Source organism: Podarcis gaigeae, assembly GCF_964106915.1.
Source record: "Podarcis gaigeae genome assembly, chromosome: 7".
Classification (NCBI taxonomy): Eukaryota; Metazoa; Chordata; class Lepidosauria; order Squamata; family Lacertidae; genus Podarcis; species Podarcis gaigeae.
In genome coordinates this window covers 80,319,688-80,344,417 of record NC_139683.1, presented here as the reverse complement: position 1 = coordinate 80,344,417, position 24,730 = coordinate 80,319,688, and the positions used below count along the sequence as shown (strand labels likewise).

Below are 24,730 nucleotides of genomic sequence, written 5' to 3'. Positions count from 1 at the left end.
ATCTTAATAATCAATCGTAAAACAATGTTCTCAAAAACAACCTTGCAAAAAGAGAGACCACAACAGCCTCCCCCACCCCTCTGTTAATCATTGAATGGACAGGCAATTTCCATCCAAGCTGTTCTCTTGCCTAATGTCTGAGCTTGTGTTCTACTCATTGCTGCTCATCTTGGCTGGCCTTTTAAGAAAACTAGAAGGTAACCTTGAGTGACACAAGGGCTCCCTTCCACCCCTCTACCTTAGAACCATCTTCCAGCAGGGCTTCTCTTTTTCTGCCTGATGCTAAGAAAAAACTGGAGACATCAGCTGAGGAGGTTAGAAAACTTGGAACATCTCTCCACTCACAACTTCCTAGTATCATCCAGCCCATTTCATTAGTATAAAGAGAGCCAGGTGGGTTGTGAGAGCTCCCAACAGGTTTGAGGTTCTCTGACAGCATTTCCCCAGATTCTTCTGGGCAGGGTTCCTTTTTTCAGCCTGTGGAGTGGCACAGAGGTGGATGTAGAAGACCCATGGTCTGGGTCGGAGAACAGGCAAGCAAGGATGTAGAGGGCAGAAAGTTGCGAGCTATTCATCCAGGGGCAGCAGTACAAGTGGGGGTGGAAATGGTTGTGGGAGAATGTGAATTAATAGTATAGGAATGGAATGCTTTGTCTTCCAAGTTGAAACCTGTTGGTTACTGTAGAATGAGGCCAGGATATAAGCAATGGATGATATCCAACTTAACAGTTCTGCTGGTGCAAGGACTTTTAGTTGTGCAGTGGAACTTCTCCGCACTCAACTTTCGCCATGTGCCCTCTATATGCCCCTTAAATCTTTTTCAAAGGATTGGTGGAATCCCCAGAACAAATTTAGGGGGTAACTGGGAGAGGAGGGGTTGGGGAAGGTGCATTGCACAGCTAAAAGTCTTTATGCTAGTGGAACTGTTTAGTTGGATACCACCCAATATATTTTTCAGAGCAGACTGGCTCATTTGATTTTAGATTTTAATATGTTCCCCCTGTTGAGATCCATCACTATCAATGAATTTCAAACCAGCCATGGCAGTTTTTGCATCCCTTGCCAGCGTGGAAAATTACTTGAAGAGAAGGATCACTGATCCTTTCCTTTTCACACAATTTGCTGTGTGATGCATATATGCTGAGACATGGGAGCTTCTATCCTCACAGTCTGTTTCATGGTAGTTTATTGATGTGACAAAGGCTTGTTGATTTAATAGGATTTCACACTTTAGACCAAATAGCTTTGAACAGCTGGGAAATTTTTGCAACCTTCTGCAGAGTTTGTACAGTCGCCTCACTAAAACCCTAGGTTTAATATGCCTAGCAGTGGGTGATATTGCACAATAAGTCAATATACAAACAATGGTTACAAATATTTGGTGTATATTGCCACATATCTATCTTTCTTTTTTTTAGCTGCAGAACTATCACTTTTATTTTCCTAGGCTTCAATACTGCAATTTTAAAGCATGCCTTAGTCTCACTGGTTTCAACTGGGACTAAGTCAGGGCACTGATATTGTTGGTTATTATGGGACAACGGCCTCTGAATTCCACCCAACTCTTGAATTTATATCAGATGTGAGTTGTGTGACTAACCACTGGTGCCTTCCAGATGCTGCTGCTTTACTTTGCCTAGACAAAAATATGTTTTTACAATATACCTGAAGCAGCTGGTGCACAATCTTTCACACAGGGCAGAGGGAAGGAAATTTCACAGTACAAGGGTAATGGTGGGAAATGCCCTTTCTTGGATCACCAACCTGTGATAAGTAGAATTTCCCCAGATGATCCTTAGGGCTGGGCAGTGTTGGGTTTTCAGCATCACAGTGTAGTGATAAACAGTGATGTTGAAAAAAGCTGCATCGGCCCCAACTGGCGAGGTGCTGGGTGAAACTGCTGCAACTCTCACCATGGGAGCTGAGGCGTTTTCACCCCAGCACCTCCCAGTCTGAGGCCAATACAACTGGCTCAAGCCTGCTGCTCAGCTGGGGGACAGGTGAGCTCCTGCCCCCAGCAGAACCAGCACACAACCAGCAGGGGACTCAGGGCGCCTTGGCCAGGCTCCCTCTGCTTTTGATTTGCCTGCTTGCTCCCCACTCCCCGAAGACGGACCAAGCCTGTCAGGCTCCTTGCATTTGACTGCCTTAGCCTTTGCCAGTGCGGGTGTGCTGCTTCTTTCCGGTGGTGGTGGGGAGTCATTTACCCCAGGAGAAAGGACACAGCCCACCTGCTGAATTCCATAAGGCGTGGGGTGCAAAGCCACCCTTTCTGCATTTTGCAAGGGGCTGTTGGACAACTCTGGAACCACCAGCAGCATCAAACAGCCCCTACACCGCCTGGCTGCCTTCCACTGGGAGGATGAGCTCCGTCTTTCTGGCTCAGCACACCAGGCCTTTCTCATCTAGGAAAGGCAGGCTTGCACTTCTCAGCTGCACAGCCCTGATCCCGCTCCTACTCTCATGCAAGCAGGAGCCAGGTCAGGGCTCTCTCAGCTGGGGAGGGGGAGCACTTTAACAGAGCCCTCATCCCACCACTGGCTCATGTGAGCCAGTGGTAGGTCAGGGGCTCCATAAAATTGCTTGGCTGAGGTGAGGGCACTCCTCAGCCAAGCAGATTAAAGAGGGGCAGAGTGCGATGGCGGTTTCACCAGCGGTATATCGCTGATGAAACTGCTGCCGCTTGAGTCCCTCTGCCTCCAGCTCCCAGCTAGTTTGTTTCTCCCTCAGTCTGCTCAGCAGCCTCCTTACTGGTCCTGGGTGATATATTTCCCAGGCCTAGTGATCTTACAGGTCAGTACAAGACCAGGAGGCTCTCAGGTTTGGGGCTCCTTTTCCCATAGACTCCAGCCAGCATAGCCAGTAGTCAGGGATGATGGGAATTGTAGTCCAACAAACGCCTGCAGGCTACGTACCAATCTATGGCTAAGAAATGTAATTTGAATTGGAAGTGTCATTAGCCAGGGGCAAGATGAGGTATTGTTGTGTGATCTTTATTTTTTCTTGAGATAGGTAATATTTATTTTTATTTTATTTATTTTAAACATTTATATGTTGCCTTTAGAAGTAAAAAAAACATCCAAAGCAGTTTACATAGTAAAATAAGAATACATTGACTGAAACAGAATAAAATAGCAACCCTAACATTCCTAAAGAACATTTCGGATAAGAAGTTCTATAAAATATAGCTGAGAAAATTAGCAATAAAAGATCCACACATGTGAATAATTTACCAGTCCAAAAGCCACTTGAAACAGCTTTACAGTCCAGCTGTATAGGACTTCCAAATGTCAACACATAGGAAGTTCCAGAGTAGGGGCTACCACAGAAAAAGCCCTTTCTTTCATATATTTCTCTTACATCTCACTGATTTTTGGTGGCAAGCAAAGGTTAAAACCAGTACCTTAAAATGGGCCGAGATGTACAGTGGCAACCAGTGCAGCTGATAAGAGTGCTTTGTTTGATCTGGCCATCTATCACCTGTTGGGACTAGCAGTGGCATTTTCTACCTGCTGAAGCTTCCGAGCTATCTTTAAAGGCAGCCCCACATGAAACAAGTTACAGTAGTCAAGCCTGGACATGACTAGGGCAGAGGTTACTGTGCTAGGCCAGACCTCTCTAGATAGAGACGCAGCTGGCCCACAGGGCAAAGCTGAAGAAGTCCACCTCTGGCTGTTGATGCCATCTGTCAGCATGTTATTCAGAAGGACTCCCAAACTGTGAACTTGGATCTTCAGGGGGACTGCCACTTCATGTGGGACCAGCTGTAAACTACCTTCTGGAGCAGACAATGGCCTGACTCACAATTCCTCCATCTTACATGGATTTAATTTTGATTTGTTTTGCCTTCTCCATCCCAAAATTGCCCATGTAAGACTTCTACAGCCTCCCTGGGATCTGAAGATGGAAATGAAATGTATGTCATTTGTGTACTGATGACAGTGCGACCCAGACCTCTGGATTATTTCTACCAGCAGTTTCATATAAATGTCAAAGAGCATAAAAAACAGTTTTGAACCACTGACCATGCGGCAAAGCAGCTGTCCCTCAGCACTACCTTCTGGAAATACTCTTCCAACAAAGGTCTGAACCACTAAGGGTGGGCCTCCCAAACCCAAACCATATAAGTGATCCAGGAGGATATCATTGTTGATGGTATTGAATATCGCTGAGAAGTCCAGGAGAATAATATAAATGGCAGCAGCAGGGTCTTCATTGGATGGAATTTACAGAGAAACATATCAATGACCCAAGATTAAAAATGAAGTCTAAGTTGGAGTTCAGAGGACTGTAGAGTAATCCAAAATTCCTTGTTCCTATTGATGGGAGTACTTATCGCACAATAGCAGAGCTGGCATAACTGTCTATGAATCTTAATGATTCAGAGTTTGTTAGCACTGGGGTTGGACAAACAGTGACATGGGGAAGAGTTGGGTTTAGGGACTTGTTCATTAAATTAAAATATTTATTCCCTTCCTTTTGCAGAATAGCTCAAGGTAGACTGCAGTAAACCTCAAAGTGCAATAAAATATACAATGCAAGAATATAATAAAGGTAAAGGACCCCTGACAGTTAAGTCCAGTTGTGAATGACTCTGGGGTTGCGGTGCTCATCTCGCTTTACTGGCTGAAGAAGCCAGCATACAGCTTCCGGGTCATGTGGCCAGCATGACTAAGCCACTTCCGGTGAACCAGAGCAGCGCAGCAGATAAAAAAGGGAGTGACAGGCAAATGGAAAACTCATGTAAAAGCAGATTAAAAAATAGAAGCAAGTTATAAGCCACTGAAGGCATGAGGGAATAGGTATGTAAAGCATAGGTGAACATTGTAGGTGAGCATGTCTAGTGAGTGAGTTTCACAGTTGTGAGTGCCACAGCTGAAAAGGCTTTTGTCACTTGGAGAAGATTTCAGCTGGTGAACAGGCTTGCACGCAATCCAAATAATACTAGCAATACTAATCAGTATTACTATCTCTATTTGTGTATACTGTATTAAAATTTTAAATCTGTAACTAGTACAGTATGAGAAAAGGTCATAATTGGCTGCCAAAAAGCTGCGGTGATCATAGGTCTTATTTTACGTGCGCTTACCGTATGTTGCTATTTCATACTGCCTACAGCTCACAATTTTGTATTTACTGTAGGTGCTAATATTATTTGTCTTTGCTACAGTCAGACACATTCTTAAGTGTGCTTTAAGTCCCACTAAAAGTGTTTCACAATTTCCTCTGACCTCCTCTAGTGTTTGTGAAAGAGGTGCTTCAGAAGACAAGTCCTGTTTGCTTGTTGGCTGCTAAACTGTTCCATTACTAATTTTCGGGTAGAAATCTTGTTTCCTTTTACACCTAAAGTGTTGTGTTTTGAACAGGAGATATGCTATACCTTGCCACACTAATACAAATGGGTTAATGAGGAATAATCCTTCCTTTTCTGAGGATGTGTAATGCTGAGGATTTTTTAAATAAGATTTATAGGCTTCCTAAGGATAAGACTCATTAGGCTCAAAGGTCAACAGGATAGTCATGCTCTTTATTTTTGTTCTGTTTGTTGCAGGTGCCTGTAGATAAGGAAGCTAGGAAAATTGGTTCGCAAAGGATTGTATTTGTTTAAAATCATTTTGTCGAAAGTTAATAGATTGTTACTAACCTATTTGAATTAACAAACCTTCCTCCACCCCATCCAATTTGCGCAACTGAATTCATGTAAACCTGTTTTTAACACCTCCACTGTAGATAAAATGCTGGCCCTGTGAAGGAATTGTTGCAATAAAAACATCAAGCAAAGGCTTCAGATGTGTGTACTACTTTTTCTTTTAGCACTCGTGTCCATTTCTTAGATATGAAGCCTAAATTTCAGTATTATCTTTAGAATGGAAGACTTTCTAATAAATTTGGTCACATTAGTAAATTAATTCACTTTGTTGTGAATTACAGAGGTTAGAAATGTTCCTGTAAACAAGTTGCTCTTTTTGCAGAGGACTGCTTCCTTTTTACATGGCATCATTCAACAATTCATACTGTCTCAGTTGCCTCAGTATTTGTCTATGACATTTCATAAAGTGGGGTGGGGGCTGTGAGGAAGCGAGGACCTCTTCCCCCTTCCATCTTCTTTTCTCCATTTCTAGCCTCCCTCAGCTTTAGCCTCCCCTCCATTCCTGTGTTCTATTCTGCCCCTCTATTTTCATATTTGTAATCATTTTTCAACATTCTCAAATCAATTTTCACTTCAGGTAATAGAATCATAGAGTTGGAAAATAAAATGAGAGCATATTTTCTGCAGCCCAAGAACTTTTCAAAACCAAATTGAACTCAGGAGGCAAGCAATGCATAACTCAGAAGATGTTTGCTTGGCATCTGAGCCTGAAACCACCACTTTTTTAAAGGCAAGCCAGGTGGATAATAATCCAGTTCAAAAGTCTTGATAACCCTCCTTTGTTTTTGAAGAATGTATGTTATAGCCCTTAAGATGTTTTACTGTTTTTATTATTTCTACTTAACACTTGGGGAAACCCAACCAGATTATTATTATTATTATTGACACTGCACCTACTAATTCTATCAGTTTGATATATTTCATCTTAATTCTTTTGTGTATTTGATAGCATATTTCCTTAACCTTTCACTATTTCTATCATCTAATAAAGCCTTTCCCATAGCTATACATACATTCCCATAGCCGTACATGGCAATCTTGCTTAAGCTACGCATATGTCTATCCCAGGGGTCTGCAACCTTTAAGACAAAAAGAGCCACTTCCGGAAAAAAATAAACTGGGAGCCGCAAAACTTTTTTGTCACTTTTTTATTATTTCTTTGTTTGACCCCTCAGAATTACTCCTCCTCATAGAAATAAACGTTAAATTAATAAGTTACCTTTTTGTGTGTGCGTGTTCTTCACTCCCCTTCAATGCAGTGACCAGCGTACATGCCCCTTACAATGTAGCGGGCAGGCAGGCGGGAAGGTGACATCAGGATGGTGCATGACTAACACACACACCGCCCCCATGCGACGTCACAGCCAGTACAGCGCCCGCCACAGTGGGGAGTGTCGGGGCGCACAATGCGCCTCCTCCCCTCGCTAGTATCTGCCCCGGAGCCGCGGCAAAGGTGTAAAAGAGCCACATGCGGCTCCGGAGCCGCGGGTTGCAGACCCCTGGTCTATCCGGTCATTACTTGGAAGGGGTATCTCTTAGGAATCTGAAATAAACCATCTAGAGTTCCAGCATGAAGGAAAGAGATATACAGGTCGTAAATACGAACACTGAAGTGTACCTGAGACAAGCAGGCAGAGATGCTGATTTTGACCTTTTAAAGCTCTGCACAGACTGGATGCTGCCTGTCTGAAGAAATACCTCTTCCCTATATCATATATATAGCTCATTGAGATTGTTGAGGGCTTTCTTCTGTGAGTGTACCTGCTTTCTATACAGAGACCTCTGTCAGGAGAAAGACAGGGATTGTGTGTCCCTGTTAAGTCTTCTCGACTCTCAGAATTGTTCGATACCCTTCTGTAGCGGAGTTGTGGGTGGGTGGCACTGCTTTTTGATGGTTCTAGTCCTACTTGGATGGACGTTTCTAGAGAGTGATGCTTCAGCCCCGTGGAGCCCTAAACGGCCTTGGTCCAGTATATCTGAAGGAGCGTCTCCACCCCCATCGTTCTACCCGGACACTGAGGTCCAGCGCCGAGGGCCTTCTGGTGGTTCCCTCACTGCGAGAAGCCAAGTTACAGGGAACCAGGCAGAGGGCCTTCTCGGTAGTGGCACCTTCCCGGTGGAACGCCCTCCCACCAGATGTCAAAGAGATAAACAACTACCAGACCTTTAAAAGACATCTGAAGGCAGCCCTGTCTAAGGAAGCTTTTAATGTTTGATGTATTATAGTATTTTAATATTTTTTGGAAGCCGCCCCGAGTGGCTGGGGAAGCCCAGCCAGATGGGCGGGGTATAAATAATAAATTATTATTATTATTATTATTATTATTATTATTATTATTCAGTGGGGTTTCTCACTGTTCAATTTTATCCTCTAAATCTACATGAAACCACTGAGTTGGGGTCATCTGGAGGGTTGGAGAACATTGTCAGCAATATGCTGATGACACTCAGCTCTACTTCTCCTTTACATTTGCAGGTGAGGCAGTGGATATGCTGGACCATTGTCTTGCCTCGGTAAAGGAGTGGATGAGAGCCAACAAACTGAAGCTCAATCAGATAAGACTGAGGCACTGTTAGTGGTTCAGAGATAGCCTAACTGTTGTTTATGGTCTGGTAACCCCTAGGTTTAGAATTCCCCTTCATGGATCACTGCCTTGCCGTGGCGAAGGGGCTTGAAGAACTCAGAGAAGCTATGAACTATGCCGAGCAGGGCACCCAAGATGAACAGGTCATAGTGGAGAGTTTTGACCAAACGTGATCCACCTGGAGGAGGAACCAGCAAGCCACTCCAGTATCCCTGCCAAGAAAACTCCATGGACAAAGACAACAGGCATATAAAAGATATGACGCTGGAAGATGAGCCCCTCAGGTCGGAAGGCGTCCAACATGCTACTGGGGAAGAGCGGAGGGCAAGTACAAGTAGATCCAGAGCTGATGAAGCGGCTGGGCCAAAGCCGAAAGGACGCTCAGTTGCGGATATGCCTGAAAGCGAAAGGAAAGTCCAATGCTGTAAAGAAAAATATTGCATAGGAACCTGGAATGTAAGAACCATGAACCTGGGTAAGTTGGAGGTGGTCAAAAATGAGATGGCAAGAATAAATATTGACATCCTGGGCATCAGTGAACTAAAATGGACGGGAATGGGTGAATTCAGTTCGGATGACCATCATATCTACTACTGTGGGCAAGAAACCCATAAAAGAAATGGAGTGGCCCTCATAGTCAACAAAAGAGTGGAAAGCTGTACTGGGATGCAATCTCAAAAATGATAGAATGATCTCGATACGAATCCAAGGCAGACCTTTTAACATCACAGTAATCCAAGTTTATGCACCAACTACTTGTGCTGAAGAAACTGAAATTGACCAATTCTATGAAGACTTACAAGACCTTATAGAAGTGACACCAAATAAGGATGTTCTTCTCATTATAGGGGATTGGAATGCTAAAGTAGGGAGTCAAGAGATAAAAGGAACAACTGGCAAGTTTGGCCTTGGAGATCAAAACGAAGCAGGGCAAAGGCTAATAGAGTTCTGTCAAGAGAACAAGCTGGTCATCACAAACACGCTTTTCCAGCAACACAAGAGACGACTCTACACATGGACATCACCAGATGGGCAGCATCGAAATCAGATTGATTATATTCTCTGCAGCCAAAGATGGAGAAGCTCTATACAGTCAGCAAAAACAAGACCTGGAGCTGACTGTGGCTCAGATCATCAGCTTCTTATAGCAAAATTCAAGCTTAAACTGAAGAAAGTAGGAAAAACCACTGGGCCGGTAAGATACAATCTAAGTCAAATCCCTTATGAATACACAGTGGAAGTGAGGAACAGGTTTAAGGATTTAGATTTGGTGGACAGAATGCCTGAAGAACTATGGATGGAGGCTCGTAACATTATACAGGAGGCAGCAACGAAAACCATCCCAATGAAAAGGAAATGCAAGAAAGCAAAGTGGCTGTCCAATGAGGCCTTACAAATAGCGGGGGAGAGAAGGCAAGCAAAATGCGAGGGAGATGGTGAAAGATACAGGAAATTGAATGCAGATTTCCAAAGAATAGCAAGGAGAGACAAGAAGACCTTCTTAAACGAGCAATGCAAAGAAATAGAGGAAAGCAATAGAATGGGAAGAACCAGAGATCTGTTCAAGAAAATTGGAGATATGAAAGGAACATTTCGTACAAAGATTTCCACAATAAAGGACAAAAGTGGAAAGGACCTAACAGAAGCAGAAGACATCAAGAAGAGGTGGCAAGAATACACAGAGGAATTATACCAGAAAGAAATGGATGTCTCGTATACCCCAGGTAGTGTGGTTGCTGACCTTGAGCCAGACATCCTGGAAAGTGAAGTCAAATGGGCCTTAGAAAGCACTGCAAATAACAAGGCCAGTGGAAGTGATGGCATTCCAGCTGAACTATTTAAAATTTTAAAAGATAATGCTGTTAAGGTGCTACACTCAATATGCCAGCAAGTTTGGAAAACTCAGCAGTGGCCAGAGGATTGGAGAAGATCAGTCTACATCCCAATCCCAAAGAAGGGCAGTGCCAAAGAATGCTCCAACTACCGCACAATTGCACTCATTTCACATGCTAGCAAGGTTATGCTTAAAATTCTACAAGGAAGGCTCAAGCAGTATGTGGACCGAGAACTCCCAGAAGTGCAAGCTGGATTTAGAAGAGGCAGAGGAACCAGAGACCAAATTGCAAACATGCGCTGGATTATGGAGAAAGCTAGAGAGTTCCAGAAAGACATCTACTTCTGCTTCATTGACTATGCAAAAGCTTTTGACTGTGTCGACCACGGCAAACTATGGCAAGTTCTTAAAGAAATGGGAGTGCCAGATCACCTCATCTGTCTCCTGAGAAATCTCTATGTGGGACAAGAAGCTACAGTTAGAACTGGATATGGAACAACTGATTGGTTCAAAATTGGGAAAGGAGTACGACAAGGCTGTATTTTGTCTCCCTGCTTATTTAACTTATATGCAGAATTCATCATGCGAAAGGCTGGGCTGGATGAATCCCTAGCCGGAATTAAGATTGCCGGAAGAAATATCAACAACCTCAGATATGCAGATGACACAACCTTGATGGCAGAAAGTGAGGAGGAATTAAAGAACCTTTTAATGAGGGTGAAAGAGGAGAGCGCAAAATATGGCCTGAAGCTCAACATCAAAAAAACGAAGATCATGGCCACTGGTCCCATCACCTCCTGGCAAATAGAAGGGGAAGAAATGGAGGTAGTGAGAGATTTTACTTTCTTGGGCTCAATGATCACTGCAGATGGTGACAGCAGCCACGAAATTAAAAGACGCCTGCTTCTTGGGAGAAGGGCAATGACAGGCCTAGACAGCATCTTGAGAAGTAGAGACATCACCTTGCCAACAAAGGTTCGTATAGTTAAAGCTATGGTTTTCCCAGTAGTGATGTATGGAAGTGAGAGCTGGACCATAAAGAAGGCTGATCGCCGAAGAATTGATGCTTTTGAATTATGGTGCTGGAGGAGACTCTTGAGAGTCCCATGGACTGCAAGAAGATCAAACCTCTCCATACTGAAGGAAATCAACCCTGAGTGCTCACTGGAAGGACAGATTGTGAAGCTGAGGCTCCAGTACTTTGGCCACCTCATGAGAAGAGAAGACTCCCTGGAGAAGACCCTGATGTTGGGAAAGATGGAGGGCACAAGGAGAAGGGGACGGCAGAGGACGAGATGGTTGGATAGTGTTTTCGAGGTTACCAGCATGAGTTTGAGCAAACTGCGGGAGGCAGTGGAGGACAGAGGTGCCTGGCGTTCTCTGGTCCATGGGGTCACGAAGAGTCGGACACGACTAAACGACTAAACAACAACAACAACAACAAGGTTTAGAATTACTGCAACATGTTATCTGTACAGCTACCTCTGAAGATGGTTCTGAAACTTCAGCTAGTGCAGAATTCGGTGGCCAGGTTGCTCACCGTGACAAGAGGGTTTGAGCATATTACACAGATCCTGGTCCAACTGAACTGGCTGCCAATGAGTTTCTGGGCCCAATTCAAAGCACTGATTTTGACCCATGAAGCCCTAAATGGCTCAGAACCACAATACCTCAAGGTCTGCCTCTCTCCGTATGAACCTACCTAGACCCTGATATCATCATCTGAGGACCTCCTTCATTTCCGTCCTCCACAAGCAGTCCAGAAGGTGGCAACACAAGAACAGGCCTTTTCTGTGGTGGCTCCTCCTTTGTGGAATGCTCTCCCAAGGAAGGCTTGCCTGGCGCCTTCATTATACACCTTTAGGCGCCATGTGAAAATGTTCCTCTTCCACCAGGCCTTTGGCTGATAAACATCTTACACCCTTTTAAAAAAAGGTTGTGGGAGGCGCAAGGGGTGGTGGGTATTGTTTTTTGTGTGGTGGTGGTAGTTCTTGTTTTTATCGTGCATTTCCTACTCTTATGTTGTATTTTTGTGTTGTGAGCCGCCCTGAGATCTGCGAGTGAAGGGTGCTATATAAATTTTAATAATTAATAACACCAACAACAAAATCAATAATAAGTCAAATACCCATTAGCAGTGTGGTTCTGGATCTAGATCTGCTCCGAATGTGGTCATTGGTGTTGGGACATATTTTTGTGACTCTGACTTCAGGTAATGTCTGTAAATTGCCAAACATTGGCTGAAAAAAAGAATTCTAAAGATACCTGTTATAGCTGGTGGATAGAAGAGAGGAAGTGTGCTGCCTTTTTGGCATGCAACAAGTTCATTACTTTGAAAGCGTTCTGCCAGTCAGGATCTGGCTAATCTGCTATATAACTACTGCAAAACAGATACAAGATTTGTCTTGCCTGCTTTTCAAAACAGAAATGTATTGCTTGATTACATTGTTAAATCTTCATTGTGATGTTGATAGTTTCTAGCGCTACTCATAGAACGTGTCTGGGCAAACCTATTAAAGCTTTGTTTGCAGTTTATTGCTTTACAGTTTGTAAAACATGTATTAGGCTGTTTTTACATTTGTGTTTGGGTATTTTCCCCTGCAGTAGTTCTATTTTTAGAAATAAAAACTGGTTGAAAGTTCTTTGCTTCATTCTTCATCTTCTATTCTTTTTCTTTTTTAGTGGTCTAAAAAGTACTGCTGTTTTCCTTTAGGAATAAGTCTTGTCTTATGTAATTGGTAGGCACATTTGGCTTGTATGGCTGAAAGTCTTGCGTGACTACAAACCTGTTTGATCAAAAGTGGAATCAAAGGATAAGGAGAGTAAGGAACAGTGGCTTCTTTTCTGTTCTTCTTTGGACACTAAATGTGTAATGAAAGGAGAGATCAGAAATGACATTACGCATTCTCTCAGAGGTGCAGTTGAGTTGGCAGAATGCAAAATGAGCAGAACTCAAAGGTAAAATGTACATTTGTTGCTCCATCCACTTGTTTCTGGACCCACCCACCACTGACATGTGGCTCTCAGGCTGGAAAAGATCCCCCTTTAATATATACTGTTAGGTTGTGATGAGGTAGAATTAGGAGGGAGCCAGTTCTTGTTGAAAGTATGCACTACACTGGTGCTGAAAGTCCTGTTTTCATGGATGTCTGCAAGCATGACTTCTGTTGCAACTAAGCAGAAAGAAGCTCATTATCATGTCTGGAAGAGCTTTTCTAATACAACTACACTAGAGAGACCACACATAGTGGGGAGGAGACTATAAACGTTTTGCAAGTAAACTGCTAGCGCAAAATAAATCACTTAAAATCAGGACCGCACAGGCTCTTGCTGACCTTTTACATGTTGGTGGCTTGTCTCATCCACTTTCTACTCTCATGCCCACTACTCACTCAGATCTCATCCATATCTGAGCATTAATCCTGGATCTCTTGGAGAAACATTTCTAGAAAAAAAAAAGAAGAAGAAGTGTGCATGCACAGGAAAGCTCATACTAATAACAAACTTAGTTAGTCTCTAAGGTGTTACTGGGGGATGCGGGTGGCGCTGTGGGTTAAACCACAGAGCCTAGGACTTGCCGATCAGAAGGTCGGTGGTTCGAATCCCCGTGACGGGGTGAACTCCCGTTGCTTGGTCTCTGCTCCTGCCAACCTAGCAGTTTGAAAGCACATCAAAGTGCAAGTAGATAAATAGGTACCTCTCCGGTGGGAAGGTAAACGGCTTTTTCGTATGATGCTCTGGTTCGCTAGAAGCGGCTTAGTCATGCTGGCCACATGACTCGGAAGCTGTACGCTGGCTCCCTCAGCCAATAAAGTGAGATGAGCGCCGCAACCCCAGAGTCAGCCATGACTGGACCTAATGGTCAGGGGTCCCTTTACCTTTACCTTAAGGTGCTACTGGAAGGATTTTTTAAAATTTTGTTTTGACTGCCTCAGATCAACACGGCTACCTACCAGTAACTAGAAAAAAAATGTCATAGTGATGAAAGAACTGGACTTGGGATAGGATTTGCTATTTGTTAGAGTTCATTTATTGTATGGCAATTTCTTTTACTCTCATAAACAGCATTGAGGTGCCAAATAGGTACCCTGGACACAAGGAGGGTGGAAAGTCACAGAAGACAATTAGATGGCAATGGTTAAGATAATTTGCTTTGAAAAAGTTTTTTTGAATGCTAAATTCTGGTCTGGAAAGTTATAGTCACCAAACAAGGACAATTTTTTATGTAAGCAACTACTGCAAATAAAACTGGGAAGTAAGAACATTTGGAGATTGTAAAAAATAATAATTGTGATGCACACAGAGAAATTGTGCATCTTTAGGAAAACGGAGTTTGAATATGAAGCAGAATGAAAGTGTGTGATTCGAAAAATACTGCATATCTATACCATGTTCTGTATGCCATTTAATACCGTACATACAACTCTGGAATTTTTTTGGAACATATACGAAGTTTTACATGAAGAATTCTGCACCTTTTGCACTTTAAAGTTGTGTGGAGTTCATGCAGTTCAGAGTACAGATCCTTGCAAGTCTGGTTTTTTGTGGGCAGTTTATAGACATCATCTCATGTGATCTGACTGTGTACTTTGGTTAGTGTTTGGGGACACTGGAGGTGTGGAATAACAAATTGCTGAGTGTGGGAACTAGAACCATGAAAGTGGGCTTAGGTTTCCATGATTTTTTACTTGTAAGTTCAGTTCTTTGGGAGCTTCTCAATTGTTTTCCTCTCTAGCAGATTGTAGTGGTGTTGACAGTTGGATATTCTTCCAGAAAAAGCAGATTTATGTTTAATATAAACTTTTAGTGTCACGTAATTTATTAAAACAAGGTCTGAATCCCCACAGATTCTGTAAAGTTTCATTCAGATACTTGGAGACAAATACTGTTCTGTCACACATAGAGTTACGGAATTAAAGGTCTTACTGGAATATTTGTGTGTACAGTTAAATGCTTTGATATATCTGCTTATAACTGTGGTTTTGTTTCTTATACCTTACAATCCCACCAGCATAATATATCGGCATACGTGGTGGGTATGTAACTATACACAAGTTCTGGAAGCAAGTTGTAATGGAGATTGATATTATTGTTGGCAAACAATCACTTGGATGCTAAGCTATGTCTCTTATCCATTTTTGACAGTGTCAGTGTTGACTTAACCTCTCAACAATTAATTCTGTATCTGTTGGTTGCCACTTGTCTAGTGATCTCTCCAGGGTGGAAGGATGCATCTTGTTATTCTATGGATCTGTGGATTTAACAAGTCATATTTATTGTCATTTCTGAAAAAAGCTGACTCATAAAATATGATTCCCCGGGTGATGTGGACCCCTTTGTTTCTGCTTGGGGACTGTGATGCATATGAACAAACATGGTTGGCGTATTCCCATTAAATATGATTTATTTGGCAACATTCATGATTATTTGGCATTTTTGGTACAAATATGAACCTTGTACATATATTCTATGCTACTTTTTAAAGCTTTTTTATTATCATTATGATGGTTACTTGATTATCTTGTGATTTTATTCATCTTGCTCTTATGATTGTTTTTATTACTACTTTTAGGTTGATGTTTGGTTTGTTTGTACATTAAAAAATAACCCTGCTTGTATTCATTGTTTCATGGTAGGTGATGGGATTCCAAGGGAAAGCAGCCCATTTATCAATAATGACAGCATGGAGAGAGGAAACATTTACGAAGGGAAAAATATGGCTCTTTTTGAGGTACTTTTGATAACTTATTTCCCAAAATCCCTGTTACTAGGTTCTAAGTATGAAGTGTTACATTTATGTATTTTTATTCAAGTAGCAGTACTTGCTCTGTTTTCTTGCAATCTATTCTGTAAGACCAGGGTCAGAATAGTCCCACTGAGGTTAATAAACCTAAGTTAAATATGAGTAACTTAGGTTTGTAAATTTCAGAGAATCTGCTTAGGACTTAGCTGCATATATAATCCTAGGGATCCACAAATTGTCACTTCTATGAAGTCTAATACTACCATGTTGATATATAACACTAAATCATGGTTTGTTGCTACTGTACAAGGAATAAGCTTGAGGGAAGTCCTGAGTTTCTGCACTCCGCCTCTCCAGTGTTTGGGAAAATGAGTTTAGTTTCACTTTCCACTAACCTTGGCTTGTTGTGTTGTGGTGCAAAACAAACTTTGGTTTTTTCAAAACAGGCCAACTTCAAACCACGAGTCAGTAAGCTGCTTGTTTAACCAAGCAGAGTTTGCATTAAACTATGATTTCTGGTTTGTATGACATGACAGGCCAGGATTTGTGGAAAATGAAACTAAATGCATGCAAATGCATTCTCCAGGCCACATGTGGAGAAGAGAGGGGAGTGTTGAACTCAGCCCTCAGGTTTGTTTCTTGTAGTAATTATTATTATTATTATTATTATTATTATTATTATTATTATTATTATTATTTTATTTATACCCCGCCCTCCCCGGCCAGAGCCGGGCTCAGGGCAGCTAACACCAATAAAATAAAATCACAGTAAAAACATAATAGGGGGGAAAGAGAGGAAGGGGGGGGGACCAATTTAAAATACAGGTTAAAATGCAATTTAAAATGCAGCCTCATTTTATTTTAGCAAATATTTGTAGCAAATATTTCCATTGAGGCTCATCAGCCAGCTGTAATGAAGCATTTGCATTCTGAATAAAAAGCTGAATGACCTTACAGAGAACCATTTTGAAAGATTTGCTTCACTTGTTTGAAATTAGAAACTGAGCTAGCCATCAAGTTAAGTACTTCTTCACAAAGCACATAGTTAAACTATGGAACTCGCTTCCATAGGAGACTATGATGGCCACCAACACAGATGACTTTGAGGACTAGACAAATTCATGGAAGAGACGGCTATCAATGGCTACTAACCATAATGGCTCTGCTCTGCTGCCGTAGTTGAAGGCAGCAATGCTTATGAATACTAGTTGATGGAAGCCGCAGGAGGGGAGAATGCTCTTGTGCTCGAAAGGCACCTGGTTGGCTACTGTGAGAACAGGTTGCTGGACCACATGGGCCATTTGATTGTTCCAGCATTCTTACATTCTTAAAGAACTTTTCAGCCCAACCCTGCATGCTTTTTCCTTCACTCATTTCCATTTTTCATTCAGTCCTTCCCGGTTGGTCCTAGCATGTTGGAATAAAAAATACTCCCAACTTTGCTAATGTTCTAAGTGGCCTGAACTGTAAGTGGAAGGACTTGCATATCATATCTTTCTCTATACGTATGTTCAGCCCAGCCTGGCATGACTTCCTCCTTCTTTTTGTTTTTATTCTGGAATCCCAGATATCTCCAGTTAGCAAATATAACACCATTTGTCTTGCCTTCCAAATGATCCTTCAGAGTGACTTATCTAGCTTCCTGTATCTCTACATCTTTTAAACTTGAGTGTATCCTTGGAACAACCTTAAGCAACCTTTAAGCCTGCTTGTGTGTCATTGCTTTTTTCAGAGAGGAAGGAAGTAGCACTCACCAAAGCTTGGGAGGTTGCCATGGCAAATACATTTATCTCATGTAAAACTTGAGTAAATATAATTTGCAATCATGAACTCTATTTACAAAAAATATAAGAATTACTTAGGAGAGTTTGAATTTGAACGTTTAACCATGTTAAGAAGGATCTTAGCAGAAATAGACCTGTGGTTTTATTTTGTACACAAATAATATTTGTTAACAACTTTTATTTTGCAATAATAACAAAGAATCCTTGAAATCCTCATTATTTCACAGTAAAAAGGTTGTAGCAGCAGAATTTGCATAGATATATGATGCTTTTACCTGTTCTGAAATGTGTTCCTATATATTGGACCTTGATATTTAACATATTTTTCAAAATCCCAACAGGAAGAAATGGATAGCAACCCCATGGTATCATCTCTTCTTAATAAGCTAGCCAACTATACCAATGTTACTCAAGGAGTGGTAGAACATGAAGAAGATGAAGATAGCAAACGTAAGGAAATAAAGGTACAAATGCCAAAACTTTTAATTAACAATTGGTAGCATAGCTTCTTCATTGGAGAGGTGGGCTGTCTATCATACAAAATAGGTAATAAATATTACTGATAATGATAAAATGAAATATGATTCATTTCTCTCAGTTCTATCTAGGAAAAATTAAAATATTGCTAGTTATCAGCCATACATACAACAAGTTTACTTTTGGAGAGTGTCAAAATACACACTACACTCTGTTTTTGCCTCTTCCCCTTTTCCGTGGTTTGGAAAGAGTGACACAGTGATCATGGATATTAACATGCCAATAGAGGCAACTGAAGGAACAGGTGTTGCCATGGGCAAGTGGCTGGTAACCTCTGATATATTTCTTTTTCTGGGGCCTTGCAAAATAGGAGATTTTGTTTAAACTTTAAAATTTTGGGCCATGATCAATAAGCCCTAGAATTATTCAACCTATAGCCACAGAGCATACTAAAGGGGAATACAAGGGGGCTAGTACTCTGTGACATTCTTCACACAATGGGGGCAACTGAAGAGAGACCAGACAAAACCCAAATCTGTCAGGAGCCAGCTGAAGTTGAAGACTCTGAGGGAGTGCATCTAGATCTTTGCCAAATACGACTTTCCTTGCTATGGTGGGGCAACTGTTATCCTTCAGTTCCAATTTTTCTTGCTCCCCAAAATAGCTTCTTTTCTGTGGTTACAGTTGCGTTAACTAATCTCAGAAGATATGGCCTTGCACTATTGTTCTTGTCTGATCATGGTCATACCTACATTTGGGTGAAAGACTGAGAGCCATGTGACTCTGATTGTATGTAGTAGAAGCTTCTTTCCTAGGGCATATGACATACATTTCTGAGGTTGTAGTGTGAGAAACATAAAAGCTCCTCAAAGAGTTTCTGAATATTTCTGTGATTCTCTATGTGTATATGTTACTGGCTGCATCCCGTTTCAGAGGATTTTTTAGCCTTTATGAAAAATTTGTTTCTTTGGGGAAAAGGCTGTCTTGCTTAATCCAGATACATTGGTCAAAAAGTATACTAACGATTACGTTTTCTGTGGGTTTTTTAGGCTCCACGTATGGGCACTTTCATTGGTGTGTATCTGCCCTGTCTACAGAACATTTTAGGAGTTATCCTATTCCTGAGACTGACATGGATTGTGGGAACAGCAGGAGTTCTTGAATCTTTCATCATTGTATTCATGTGCTGTTCTGGCGTAAGTACAACTGCCACTTTTTATGTTTAGCTCTACATGGGGCTGCCCTTGAAGCTGTCCCAGAAACCAGCGGGTGCAGAATGCTGCAGCGAGGCTCCTCACAGTGTCTCTGCCATGGGAGCATATTCACCCAGTGCTTTTCCAGCTGCACTGGCTCCCGGTGGAGTACAGGATCAGATTTAAGGTTCTGGTTTTGACCTTTAAAGCCCTTCATGGCCTAGGACCCTCGTACCTATGGGACCGCCTCTCCTGGTATGCCCCACGGAGGACCTTAAGGTCCATAAATAGCAACACCCTAGAGGTCCCGGTCCCTAAGGAAGTTAGATTAGCCTCAACCAGAGCCAGGCCTTCTCAACACTGGCTCCGGCTTGGTGGAACGCTCTGTCTCATGAGACCGGGGCCCTGTGAGATCTGATTTCTTTCCACAGGGCCTGTAAGACAGAGTTGTTCCATCTGGCATTTGGCTTAGAATCAGTTTGATTCCCTCCCCCTCTTTCTTTTTCCTTTCTCCTCCTGTGAAGAGGATGCATCCTAATGTTTTAATGTTGTATTTTAATCTTTTTAAAACTGTATTTTAATCAACTTGTTTTTATTATTGGTTGTTAGCCGCCCTGAGCCCGGTCTTGGCTGGGGAAGGCGGGGTATAAATAAAAAATTATTATTATTATTAAATGCTGTTCTGCATTCTAGTGATTTTCCATTGTCGTCTTGTAACTGTATTCAAGCATTTACGGGGAGCAAGCTATGTAAGACTGGGTGCAAGATAGATAGAGATTATATGAGCCAGTGTGGTGTAGTGGCTAAGAGCGGTAGTCTCATAATCTGGTGAACCGGGTTTGCGTCTCCACTCCTCCACATGCAGCTGCTGGGTGACTTTGGGCCAGTCACACTTCTTTGAAGTCTCTCAGCCCCACTCACCTCACAGAGTGTTTGTTGTGGGGGAGGAAGGGAAAGGAGAATGTTAGCCGCTTTGAGACTCCTTAAAAGGGAGTGAAAGGCGGGATATCAAATCCAAACTACTACTCCTCTTCTTCTTCTTCTTCTTCTTCTTCTTCTTCTTCTTCTTCTTCTTCTTCTTCTTCTGCTATGTCCTAAGCGGCTGCGTTATGGATATTGTAAAGCAACATCAAGTAGCTTTCAGGAAGGCCAACATTTTTAGCCTCATTTGTATAATCTCAGTCTCTAGTGCCAAAAGAGCAGCACCTTGTTTAGGCTAGGATTTCTCATGAACGAACCTTTTTTTCAGTTCAAAAATATAATGCAAGCCAAGTGTAGTTGCAGTTCAAAAAATAGAACTCTTTTGTGGCTGATTGGTGGAAAAGGGCTGTGCCAAGTAAGGGCATAGAAAGACAATATATTTATAAAAATGTGTTTTATCTGTGGCACACAACACAGTCACCAATGAATTAGGGAGATAAGCCATTGTCCAGGTTGAGCATCATGAGGATGGGAACTAGTTGTTTCTCTTCCTTCTGATCAAATTAAAGGCTTAATTGGTGTCAATGCCACTACCCCACATCTAAATCAGAGAAGAGATACTCTTTCTGGGTCACCCAAGTCTTTTGCTTTTCTTTCATTTCATTTTAGATTCTGACACTGTAAAAGAGATTTTAATTCTCAGGGGAAGTCATACATTCAATGAGAGAATAAATAGGATGTGAAAACAAATGGGAGGCTCTTACCCAACAGCTGATTGGCTTGGTCACCAGTTTGGACAGTTTCCCTTACTTTTGTTTCCAACTGCTCTCACTTTAAATAGCAACATCATTTCCTAACAACTCATCAAGTGAGATATTGTTTCCGAAGTTCAGAGCCAACAGACATGGGTTCCGTGCCATTGTAGTGATTTGGGCTTAAGTCTGCACATGTTTCAGCCCTGGAGCTTTGACCCATACCTGGCTTTCTTCCATCTCCTGATTTGATTTCATGGCAAGGAATATGACTGAAAGAGGAAAACAGTTCTTTCTAACCTTGAAATGTCATCCTGTTAGAGTGTTTTGGATATATGGGTTTGATTTTTGTTTTTCTGTTAGGACGATATTAAACATACATACTATATTTGTGTTTTAGTTAGATTATGGAAAACTAGCATAACATTCAATAGGTTTAATAGTTCTTTAAATCCAAATGCATTTTTGAAAAGATTGGGTTGTATCCAAGAATGTCACTCAGCTTATGGTAAGGTTTTGGTCAGCGGAATGGGAAGGGAAGCAATTTTTTATTATTCCTCCCTCCAGTGCAGCCCCCCCACATCCTTCCTAAATCTGCTCTAGACCATCATAGTAGTAGTAGTAATAGGGCACAAAGCAAAGGGGACTGAATGAAATTGTTTCCCTGCCTGTTCCATTGATGAAAGCCATACAGCCAGCTGACCAATACCAATGAATATTCCTTTCTTTCTTGTAGACTCACAAAATATTTTATTTTAGGATTTATGGTACAAACAGTGGTTTTCTTTCCCATTCCTGCAGCTGGACCTTCCCACTTGCCATTTTAAAACTACTGGAAGCACACAGACACACATATATAAATAACCCAATCAATTCACATCTATTTAAGTGTCTTGTGCTTCACCTGTTCTGAGGGGCTTAACTGTTAGAGAAACCAACTGTCAGACATTCTCATTCTCAAACTTTGCCTGTTGTATTATTTGAGGGCATCTAAGGCTGCAATGTTGTTAATGCCAAGCAGACGGGGCCTCATCAGTGCCTAAACAGCTCTGAACTTTGAAAGGAAGAATGGGATATAGATATGTATAAATAGCTTCTCTTTGCTGTATTAGTAGGCAGATGAAAAGGATACATGGGTGATGGTTAGTCTTTCTCACTTCTACACCAAGAATCCAGTGTCTGAGTCTTTGTTTATACCAGCACTACATAAATGAAGAGTAATATGTGCTTATGCGGGTGGCGCTGTGGGTTAAACCACAGAGCCTAGGACTTGCCGATCAGAAGGTCGGCAGTTCGAATCCCCGCGACGGGGTGAGCTCCCATCGCTCGGTCCCTGCTCCTGCCAACCTAGCAGTTCAAAAGCACGTGAAAGTGCAAGTAGATAAATAGGTACCGCTCCAGCAGGAAGGTAAACGCTGTTTCTGTGCGCTGCTTTGGTTCGCCAGAAGCGGCTTAGTCATGCTGGCCACATGACCTGGAAGCTGTACGCTGGCTCCCTCGGCCAATAAAGCGAGATGAGCACCGCAACCCCAGAGTCAGCCACGACTGGACCTAATGGTCAGGGGTCCCTTTACCTTTTAATATGTGCTGAGTCAGTAACCATCAGTAAAACTTATGCCTTGGTTCTTGTCTCCACTTGAACCATTTTAACTACAGTGTCTTCACCAATTTATATACTATTGCAAAAGCATGATTTCTGACATAAGATGCAAGAATAAGGAGATGCCACTGGCATTTCATATGGATCAATAATTTTAGTGCTCTCTTGTACTTGAATGCATACATCTTTTGCTTTTTATAAAGATTTAACTCATGGGTCCTACACCCTCAATGTGCTGGGAGCTTCTGCTCTTACTATACTAACTGTCGTCAGCTGTGGCTTCTTAAATTTGCAAGTAACATTCTCCAATATCACTTTTTTTTTTCAGACTCTGCTAACTGCAATATCAATGAGTGCAATAGCAACAAATGGTGTAGTTCCAGGTAATTACAAATTTTACTTATATATTAAAAGTATGTTTAGTGCACATGCTAAATGATAATGGAATACAGATGAAATGCTTCTCACTATGATGAAGTGGGTATGTGAGGAGTGGACAACAAAGTATCTCCTGCTGTTCTGGGCATAGGCACACATTTCCTAGGTCTGTCAGTGGGGTAGGTACCAAGGAAAGGCTCTGGCATTCTTCCCGTAATGATGCTTGTTCCGGTCTCTCTCTTCTTGCCTGCTTTCTTGAGGACAGCTTACTCTGATGGAACAGGACTGACTATATCAAGGTGCCTGCAATTCTGCCTGCACCTGACTAGTTGGGGGCGGGGGGGGTGTCTGCCGGTGTGTCTGCAAAGGCCTTACCTTTGCTGCTCTTACAGCAACGGCAGCAGCATTGTAGCTAACTAAGCCTTTCTGTATCTCTTCCCCAATTTGCATGTGGAAATGGCGAAACAGCGTACACAAGAGACTTTATCAGAAATGGGGCACCTATTTCAGCCCACAAATGTAATTTAACCTTGACCATGAGCTGCAGCCAAACTTCGTTTTTACTTCCAAGTAGACATGCATTCTGCAGTGCTTTCAGACAGTGTGTTGGCTGTCACTATAAGAAATTTGATACTGGTACTATTTTTCTTTGAATTGATACGTAGCAACCAAATAGCATTCACATTTACGCTGGCAGGAAACATTAGAAATGCAGCCCTGTCTGTAGCTGCACAATGGCACTTGCCTACATATATCTGTGGGTAGGGTTGCTTAATGAGACTGTAAAGCAAGCCTTCTGTTAAAACACAGGCAAAGTGGTAAATGTGCAGCATGATATTGCATTTTCTCTCATAACGAATTAATAAATCTTATAACATTAAACAGTCTCCCAGATCATGGATTGCTTCTGACCTTTGAATTCTCCTCCAGTGTTTCCTTCGTTCTCCTTGATTTATGAACAGTGAAGCTGCAGTTATTATTCCAGCCACAGCCTTTCCAATCTCTTCCTTAGTGCTGCTTGATACCTTCTGTTTTATAATCTAAGCACTGTTAGCCAATTAGCCAGAGCAAAGCACAGCAGGAACCCTTTGTTGTTAGTGGATTATCTAGGCTTTTTTAGTTGCTACCTTCTGAGACAATGTTCCAGATATTGTTTGCTTTTAGATGCGGTCCCTGTTAGGTGCAGGGTATCACTCTCAGAAAAAAGAAGGGGGCAAGTATGGCTTCTTGCGTACAGGGAGGGATCCCCCTCAGGCATGCAGGAAATGCCTTACATTTGAGGAAAGGCCTCCTACTTCCCCCAGCCCCCCAGATCCACCACTATCTCACCCCATTTGGTCACTTTCTGACGTGCTTTTCTAGCCCAAATTCAGCACTCGCTTGCTTACAGAAGCCTTATGCTGCACTGTCCTGCACGTCTGCATCGCATGACCATACCAAGTCAACTCTTAAACTCTTGCCCTCTTCTGTCTCCTTGTTAAGATTCTATTTTTGACACAGAGCATTAGGGATGCAACAGGTTAAATAGTAGAAATTGCAAATAACGTGAAAGTCCGTGTCTGACCTTTGTTGCACACACTCCTATCTGCATTCCTGGGGGCAAATGTGCATGGGGCTTATTAATGGTCACTCTTGTGTTTCACACCTGCTTAATATCCTAAAACAGCACATGCCACTGCATCAGTTTTAAAGGAAAGAACCTATAAGTAGCATCATTTTTGGTAAGAATCTTCATTTGAAGTTAGAGGAAACCAGGCTTCTGTCTTTCATGCTGCATGTTCTGTAAGGAGGGCAGGGAGAGGGAGGCTCCTCT

At 42.1% G+C, this 24,730-nt stretch overlaps 1 protein-coding gene across 3 annotated transcripts in view; it reads left to right on the top strand.

The window, feature by feature from the left end:
* Positions 1 to 24,730, top strand: part of SLC12A7 (solute carrier family 12 member 7) — a gene marked incomplete at its 5' end in the record, with an annotated part of 97,170 nt that overhangs the window by 30,343 nt on the left and 42,097 nt on the right. For all 3 annotated transcript variants that reach the window (XM_083749678.1, XM_083749680.1, XM_083749679.1), the window contains 4 exons: positions 15,706 to 15,800; positions 17,938 to 18,060; positions 19,123 to 19,269; positions 22,868 to 22,922. In XM_083749678.1, coding sequence (XP_083605804.1) covers positions 15,706 to 15,800; positions 17,938 to 18,060; positions 19,123 to 19,269; positions 22,868 to 22,922 — 420 coding nt within the window. The remainder of the gene's footprint in view (positions 1 to 15,705; positions 15,801 to 17,937; positions 18,061 to 19,122; positions 19,270 to 22,867; positions 22,923 to 24,730) is intronic.